The sequence below is a fragment of the Mollisia scopiformis genome (genome assembly GCF_001500285.1).
Source record: "Mollisia scopiformis unplaced genomic scaffold LY89scaffold_10, whole genome shotgun sequence".
Classification (NCBI taxonomy): Eukaryota; Fungi; Ascomycota; class Leotiomycetes; order Helotiales; family Mollisiaceae; genus Mollisia; species Mollisia scopiformis.
This window is the reverse complement of record NW_017263590.1, coordinates 189,093-197,018: the sequence shown is the minus strand read 5'-3', so window position 1 is coordinate 197,018 and position 7,926 is coordinate 189,093. Positions and strand designations below refer to the sequence as shown.

The following is a 7,926-nucleotide window of genomic DNA, read 5'->3' as shown; positions in this document are numbered from 1 at the left end:
AAGGAGAATATCTGAAAGCTGAAATTCGTTTTGGGACTTTAAAGTCTTCATTTCTTCTGGTGTTACTGTGTTGGGCTTGATCTTGGTGCAGTATTCGAATCTTTGCTCGTTCTCATGAAAAGGGGGAGACTCGCTTATTCTAGTGCGGGGTAATCAGCGCAGAAATGCACATCATGAATCCGCCTGCCTAGTAAGATCATCAAAAACTTTGGAAACTAGCTTGCGATACTCCTTGTAAATATTTATTGACGATATGTTATCTAATCAGAAGCTTCTGATGCTCTTTTGCTGCATCTGCCGAGAAGACGCAAGGATGTCTCCGTTCGCGTGGTAGAAATCCAATTTAACCACAGGCAAAACACTTCAATATATTACCACCAACACCACCCGTAACTTTGCAGATCAAATCAATCCATCCCAAGATACCTGCACGAACGCGGTAACAGCAATTTAATTGATTTGACAATAACTAGGGTCGAGATTGAAATCTGGGGAAATTGCCGGAAGGGCCACATGATCCACACTAGCATCCAAGAACTGTGTGATGCATAAAGCTAAGTCAGACATCCCATCTCGCAAAACTTTTCGAAGTTTGGAGAACTTATCGTGATGTTTCCCACCCTCTTGATTTTGTGCTTTTCCTGCTTGGCAGGAGTCCTTGCAAAGTCCCCGAGTATATACTCTCCCGGCTCTACGACGACTTCGGGTGGGACGAGTGAGAGTTTCTACTCCTCGTCATGGACTGATGGAGAGGCGAAAGCAAAATATACAAATGGTGCGGGAGGTGAATATGCGGTGACTTGGACTGGCAACAAAGGCAACTTCGTCTGTGGGAAAGGTTGGAATCCTGGAGGGGCTAGGTACTTTCCTACTCTCCGAACCTTCACCTGAATTATCTATTTTGGACGATAAATCTGATACATGTGGACCCAGAACTGCAAACTTCTCTGGCACTTTCTCTCCGAACGGCAATGCGTACCTTTCGATTTATGGATGGACCACGAACCCACTGGTCGAATACTACATCACCGAATATTATGGCACTCATGTTCCCTACGACACTCCCAATGCCAACATGAAGGGAAATCTGACCAGCGATGGTTCCAACTATCAAATTATGACGAAGGTGCGAAAGAACAAACCTAGCATCCAAGGAACAGCGACGTTTTCTCAATATTGGAGTGTCAGGGATGGTGGAAATCAGAGCTTGGGCAGTGTTGGTGGCACAATTTCAACAGGGAACCATTTCAAGGCGTGGGAGAAAGCGGGGTTGAAGATGGGGAAGCAGAGTTATATGATTGTGGCGGTGGAGGGGCAAGATAGTAATGGGACGGCAAAGATCACTGTTGGTGCTGCGCCAGTTGAGACGTAAGTTGATTCCCGTCGAATGGCACTCATTTACTGCGGGTGAATCGGTAGCTAACGCGCTTGATAATTCCATACCCAAAAACGGTCGAACCACAGAACATAGGAAATAGTGTTATAAGAGAAAAATTATTTCTGTGTACTGTCTAAATCATCATTATACCCGGATGCGTTGGAGTACTACAAATGAGAACCTCAACTCTGATATTAAGTGACGTCTAGGCTACTTCGACTCGGCCCTGCTTCTGGCGGATTTTTGGAATTTTTTGTTGTATTATTCTTGGAGTGCGAGTGTTTGCAAGATTGCCAAGATTTTATCTCCAGCTGTTGCTTATTTTCTATCCTTTCATTCGAAGTGAACACGGAAGGCACATGGGACAAGCCCTGATGGCGATTCCCGTTCCGAGGTTGCAAGGCTGATAAACTCAATTCGAGCCGGGAACAGCCACTCCCGAAGCTAGAAGATCTAGTCGATCGTTGATCCTACGTCAACCTGCAGAACAATGCCCGAGACAATTTTACTCACCGGACATCGTCTTTATCATCTCGAATTTTTCTCTCACGTTTCACTGATTTTTAATCAGTATCTCGAACGAAAATGTAACAATCATTCCCCAAGTTTCAGGCTCAATCTGACCAATCACCAGGTCCTCCCTCCTAACAACCCTCGGTCTGCGCGCCCTCCCTGCAACTTCTCCTCCAAATTCGGTACCAAACCTCGCATCAACATTCCTGATATGGAATTTCCTGCATGCCTATGCTTTCATGTCCACTCGCTTCATCAAAAACTATTATAAATTCGATCACAATTCAGCTCCAAGAGAAGACGTGGAAAAATATGGGGAAAAGATGGTCAAGGATGGGAAATTGACTGCTGGGCAATTGGCTATGGTGAAGAGATGGGAAGCGGGACATGAGAATTGTGTTGAAGGGTATACATTGTTTGTTGCCGGCACAGTAGGTCACACTCTTGGTATCTATAGGGTCGGGAAAGGGGAAATTATGGTGATAGGATTGGCTGACAACTTTCCAGCTGCTTGCACTCTACGCAGGTGTTCCAACACCGACGTTGAATGGGTTGATGGCGGCATATTCGGTCGCGAGAATGATGTATGGAGTTACATACATCGCGATTGAGACTGAGCAGTATTCTCCGCTCAGGACTCTGTGTTGGTGGAGTGGGAATATTGCTTGTTTGACGATGATGGTCAAGGCTGGGAACAGGTTGTAGATTCATGTTTGGGTATTGAGCTAGTGCTCGGTGATACTCAATGGTACTCAAATCTTGGATGCAGAATTGGAAGAGCTGCATTAAACTTTGTAGTCCAGCGACTTATTAACTCCTCAGTTCAAAGCGCACGCAACTCAGCTAGGTATATCATGTATATCTCATCCAGCATTAAAAGAATCACGCATACCTCCATATCCGCCAGACTTTCAAACCTGTACCCAGACTAAGAAGTAATTTCAAGCACACCATCAATGTTATCAATGAAGTTCCCTAAACCACGGTCAGCGCTTCTTCTCTCCCCTCTGAGCCGCACCACTCACCGATATTAATGGCAGCCCACCTCGGGACATGCCCAAAGTCTCTACACAACATAATCAGTTGCGTATTCGGATCCTCATTCAGCCAATTATAGCAAGAGTTCGAGAAACCCGTCCTAACTCTCGAGTCAGTACTCGTTGTTGTCTGAAGAAAGCAGAAGATACCCTGGATGTCTCAACGTCCCATCAAGGTTGCCAATGTAAAGGTCGAGATCCATTTCTGCAAAGACGACTTGTTTATCATAGGTTTTGCAGTGCGCTGTCAAATAGCGTCCGTCGAAGTTCCAGCTGCATCTGTGCTTTCTTTAGTAAGTGTTGTATACTGAGAGAGGTAACTTACGAGTCAGCGAAATTTCTCTTCTGTATTATGCTTGAGGAATTTGTAACCGCAAGCGCCGCTGCAGAAACAGTAGCTGCTAGCAAGAAAATAGATTTGATGAGCTTCATGATTGCTGCAGTAACTGAAGTCTCATATTTTGCAGAAATGGGCTCGACGCTTTATCATCAAAATCAACCAATACTGTACATCTTCGTGCTGCCTCGAAATATGCAGAAGGTCATTCTCTGATCTTGAGGGACGTGATCTTGGAGAAATGACGTTTGAAGTTTATGGTTGTCAAACATGATCGATGGGTGTAACACGGATACGCACGCATTCGAAAGTACAAAACGGCTGCTAGACCCTCTTGAGATCTCGAGGCTGGAGAATGGTAGTATCGCCGCGGGTACAGGCAGTACCCGCGGGATGTTGCTGGATGTTTCTCATGCGGTGAACGTGTGGCAACAGCGACATAACGGCTTACGTCGGATGAAATATTATCGATGGTGGTCTCAAGTAAAAATAGGGTGCTGTAAGCTTTAGCGAGTCTACCCTGTCCCTCCTTTTCTTCTCGCTTCCGACTCAGAAAAGGCTTGCCACATAGCATTCGCCAGCAACCATTCTTACTGTAGACAAATTATCTCACTAGAGAGCAGGTCATCCAGTCAGACCCACGAGGCTATGGTCACAATGACAAGCTATGGCTCCAGTGCTGAAAGGGTATTGGCCGTCCCTTGGTGGGGCATGTGAGCTCGGTTCCGGGATCGGTTCCGATGCCAAAAGTTTCTTCGAATATAGTGGCAACTACACCACCTGTTGTCATCTCCATCTGATTTCTGCTTTAAGAATTGGGTAAAATGCGCGTTCTCCGACTTTATCTTCGATTCCGCTCTAGCTGTGAAGACTCGATGCTGGGATCGGTTCCGAGCTCATTTCATCCGTTATTGGGGTTGGACGCAGCATACCGAGAGGAGCTATGAAGCATATATATATATGCCCAGTCTCCTTTCCCATCCTCATCTCTTTTTATCTTCATCTCAACGCAACATGGCTCGAACCAAAGTAGCACTCGCCGGCGCCACCGGTAACCTCGGCGCCGTTGTCCTTAAAGCTCTCCTCAACGCAAACCACCACGTAACAGTTCTCTCGCGCATAAACGGGAACTCCTCCAGATTGACACCTCATCCTAACATCGCAATCGCAAAAGTCGACTTCAACTCCACCCACTCTTTGACTACAGCCCTCCAAGGCGTCGAAGTTGTCATCTCCTGTCTTGCGACCTTAGCAATAGGAAGTCAAAATCTTCTCATCGACGCCTCAGTATCTGCTGGCATCAAACGTTTCATCCCCGCAGAATTCGGTATGGATTCTCTCAACCCTCTATGCACCAAGCTACCCGTTTGTGTACCGAAAGTCGACACGCAGAGATACCTCCAGGAGAAAACTTTGTCTTATCCTGGGTTCTCGTATACAGGTATCGCCAATGGATTATTCCTAGATTGGGGCCTGAAGGTCGGGTTTATCTTGAATATGGCAGCGCATTCTGCTACGCTGTATAATGGCGGCGATGTCCCGTTCAGCGCTACGATTTTGGTTGACATTGCGAAAGCGGTTTTGGGCGTTATTGATAATCAGGATGAAACGGCGAATCGGATTATCTATGTGCATTCAGTAGTGACGACGCAGAATAAATTACTTGAGTATGCTAAGGAGAAAGATGGCGAGGGGTGGCATACTGTTTTCAAAGATACTGAGGACATTAGGAGGGAAAGCTTGGCGGAGTTGGCTAATGGAGACATCGGTGCTGCAATGGATGGATTTTGCATTTGTGCTATGTGGAGTTCGGATTATGGGTGTGATTTTTCAAGTCATTTGGATAATGATCTGGTGGGGGTGAAAATGATGGAGGAAGACAAGTTGAAGGAACTCGTTGGGAGCTTTTTATGATACGAAACAGAAGACCGTATATACTATTTAGAGAAACATAGATATATGCCATTGTACTGACTACACCAAACTTCTATGATTGTGCGGGATGTAATTAGAAACAGGCATGCGACATCCGAAGTATAAGTGGGGTGCGCGCATATGAATTATTAAGCATACACTAACGACTATCAAATCCCTCTTCTCGAGTCGCCATGATCGATGGAAGTTGGACATTCCGTCTTAATGACAACCAGCCAGTGCTTAAGTATTTCCTCGACTGGCAAACTTCCCCACTAAGCACTTACATTGCCTAGCCGTACAGCCAGCAAGACAACAATCCAAAACTTTTCAACTCGAAGAATAACAATGAGAAACAGACCTCGAAGAAAGCAGTTCTCCAGCTGCGACGCCTGTCGTCAATCACGAGTAGCCTGTGACGCCACAAAACGTGGGCATCAACCTAACCAGACAACATGGAACGGCGCATGCTCGCGATGCCTTTCGAGAAATCGAAAATGCACATTCAAGGTACAAAAGTCCTCCTTGGTTTCTATGTTCCTTTTGGCTAATCATTACGGCACGTATAAGTGGATTGGGAAGTCGACTTCTCGCTTGGGGAAAGACGAAAGTGTCATTCCAGTCTCAGTGATTGGTGACTTATCAGACGGTGCTCCTCTCGAGTTGGGAAACGAGGCATCGAATGGAAGAACTGAAAATCATGTATATGAAACAAGGTGAGTGCCACATCGACTCCTATTTTGATCTTTGTTGAATGAAATGCCTGACCTTGCATAAAGTCCATCCGAAATCGTCGCATCACATGAAGCTCAGCTTCCCATTCCAACCATAGAGTCAGGAGATACTCTTCTTGCCCAATGGAGTAAACAAATCTATCATCACATCTTCTCAAGCATCTTCGGCCATTGCCTTGGCAGAAATGGTTGTCCATTCGTGTAAGCTCGCCGTATTTTACATCTAAAACATCCTCACCTAATACTCAATCCTAGAAACAACCCACCAAGCGACATTTTCCTAGCCCCAACAAAGCTATTCAAGGATCTTGACGCTTACATAGATAAGCAACAAGCCCCTAGAGAACAGGATGCTCAAATCGAACAGTTCTTGGACCGTGCCATACAAGCCTTTGCCGCACGATGGCTTCCAGTCACGACGCCGAAGACCCCACATCTGCAAGAAGTAATCAAGAAAAACTGGCGAGCCTTAAGAAGAGACATGCTAAGAGTCATCAACCACCCCTCCTACTGCTCCGTCCTAACGCTCTACCTATTCGGACAAACTCCCGTTCCTGCGGGAGTCACCTCCGAAGAAGAGAGCGACGGAATCAGCAGCGCAGTCTGCATCCAAACCGCTCTTTTACACATCCAACAACTACGCCATAGCTGCCAATTTCTCAATCTCCCACCCGCGTTCGTAGAGCTCGAAAGTAGAGCGTACTGGGCGGGCGTGATGTGGGACACGACCAATTCCTTGTTGTTGAATATAAGATCCTCGCTCACTTCAGGTTTGAAAGGAGCTTGTCTCGAGCCAGCCTGGAAGCTCGCTCGAGGATTCCTGGCCTCCTTCCATTCTAAAACGGAAATTTGGCAAAAGAAAAGCTTCGAGGCTTCCGAGGAAGAAGCTCAGCAGGTGATTTCCGCAGCTAATGTCTGCAGTGTATATACTTGGAAAACAATCGCGAGTGTGAAAGAAGCATTAAGAGAAGGGGTCGAGGAAAGCGATCTTATGTTCTCTTGGGACGCCTTTCTTGATGCTTTGGATGTGTTTAAATCGACGATTCGGCCGCTGATGAGTACATGCCAGAAACGGCTCCATTTTCTCGGGCAGGTTGAAAGACTGAAGTGGTATCATGTCGTCTTAGAGTATTATCTTGGGATTCTACTTCTGGTAGAGACGATAGAAGGAGCTGGTCGTCAGGATCTGCTTTCGAAGATAGTAGAGACGAGGACTGGTGCCGAGCTGGAATCTTTCAATGTTCTGAAATTCGGTTTGGAGAGCAGGTACACAATTACTGAACATTCTACAGGGACTGAACTGGTTGGCAAACAGATCTCTGTGTCATTCATCGCCATTGATCCATACCCGACGCATGTCGTTGCTTTGGTGCAGCTGATGACAAAGGCCATCAAACGCAGATATCAACAGGGCGATATAAAGCAGGAGGTACATTCCTATCTCTCCTCGACATTGCTGAAGGTTCTCGAAGAACTTCCTCCAAACTCTTGTGTAGTTTAATTTATTTAAGAAAAAATGGTGTTGATGTGAGTGGAAAATACATTACATGCACAACCAGCATTCCTTCAAAAAGTATTCTTCAGGATTGTATGAGAATTTGAATATCTCTCTAGGATCATTGTATACTTGGACAAAATAGATTGTTCTATTCACGCACTCGCCATACCTTTGGTCTCCCAGAGGTTGTCGATTGATTGAATTCACATCTCGCCTATTTTTGCATGGCTGGTCACGCCACAGTCTCCAGAATCAAGATCAGATGTCTTCAAGACTTAACGGATTGCACATAAAGTCCGAGGCCGATTCATAAAATTTCCCCTCAGTTGATTGGTTATCTATTTCTTTTTACTGGTTCTGAAGATGGACTGACTTGTGCTTGGCCCGGCCTTCCGTCATTGACATATGATGTACAGTATAAAGCTTGCTCAAATGGCTCTTAACTAAAAGGTCCATAAGCTCAATACTGAAACCTTTCCGAAGACCTGCTATTTGACTGACATAAATCGATCGGG

At 45.8% G+C, this 7,926-nt stretch overlaps 5 protein-coding genes across 5 annotated transcripts; 4 read left to right on the top strand and 1 right to left on the bottom strand.

Annotated features, from left to right (window-relative positions):
- Positions 1-609: 609 nt before the first annotated feature.
- On the top strand, positions 610-1,372 carry LY89DRAFT_706589 (glycoside hydrolase; the record flags this gene model as incomplete). Its single annotated transcript, XM_018217538.1, has 2 exons — positions 610-860; positions 934-1,372. The coding sequence occupies 2 exons, from the start codon at positions 610-612 to the stop codon at positions 1,370-1,372; spliced, it is 690 nt and encodes a 229-aa protein (XP_018072274.1).
- A 526-nt stretch (positions 1,373-1,898) lies between these two features.
- On the top strand, positions 1,899-2,801 carry LY89DRAFT_683903 (uncharacterized protein). The gene is made up of 3 exons (XM_018214776.1): positions 1,899-1,965; positions 2,013-2,322; positions 2,399-2,801. Coding segments are annotated over exons 1-3 (510 nt in total). The 5' UTR covers positions 1,899-1,963; the 3' UTR covers positions 2,597-2,801.
- LY89DRAFT_717573 (uncharacterized protein) lies at positions 2,306-3,360 on the bottom strand (the record flags this gene model as incomplete). The annotated part of the gene is made up of 6 exons (XM_018218356.1): positions 2,306-2,734; positions 2,784-2,808; positions 2,843-2,866; positions 2,917-2,957; positions 3,079-3,207; positions 3,254-3,360. The coding sequence occupies 6 exons, from the start codon at positions 3,358-3,360 to the stop codon at positions 2,731-2,733; spliced, it is 330 nt and encodes a 109-aa protein (XP_018072272.1). The 3' UTR covers positions 2,306-2,730.
- An 896-nt stretch (positions 3,361-4,256) lies between these two features.
- LY89DRAFT_683902 (NAD(P)-binding protein) lies at positions 4,257-5,186 on the top strand. Its single transcript, XM_018214775.1, has one exon. The coding sequence runs from the start codon at positions 4,280-4,282 to the stop codon at positions 5,177-5,179; it is 900 nt and encodes a 299-aa protein (XP_018072271.1). The 5' UTR covers positions 4,257-4,279; the 3' UTR covers positions 5,180-5,186.
- A 341-nt stretch (positions 5,187-5,527) lies between these two features.
- Positions 5,528-7,414, top strand: LY89DRAFT_668128 (uncharacterized protein; the record flags this gene model as incomplete). Its single annotated transcript, XM_018213019.1, has 3 exons — positions 5,528-5,895; positions 5,959-6,114; positions 6,169-7,414. 3 exons carry the CDS (start codon positions 5,528-5,530, stop codon positions 7,412-7,414), a joined length of 1,770 nt encoding a protein of 589 aa, XP_018072270.1.
- Between the last annotated feature and the right edge of the window lie 512 nt (positions 7,415-7,926).

Excerpts from the sequence above, each read along its gene's own strand:
- LY89DRAFT_683903 (XM_018214776.1), top strand. Across the intron at positions 2,323-2,398 it reads CATTGTTTGTTGCCGGCACA|CTGCTTGCACTCTACGCAGG; the intron begins GTAGGTCACACT and ends ACAACTTTCCAG.
- LY89DRAFT_683902 (XM_018214775.1), top strand. The coding sequence starts at position 4,280 with ATGGCTCGAACCAAAGTAGCACTCGCCGGCGCCACCGGTAACCTCGGC.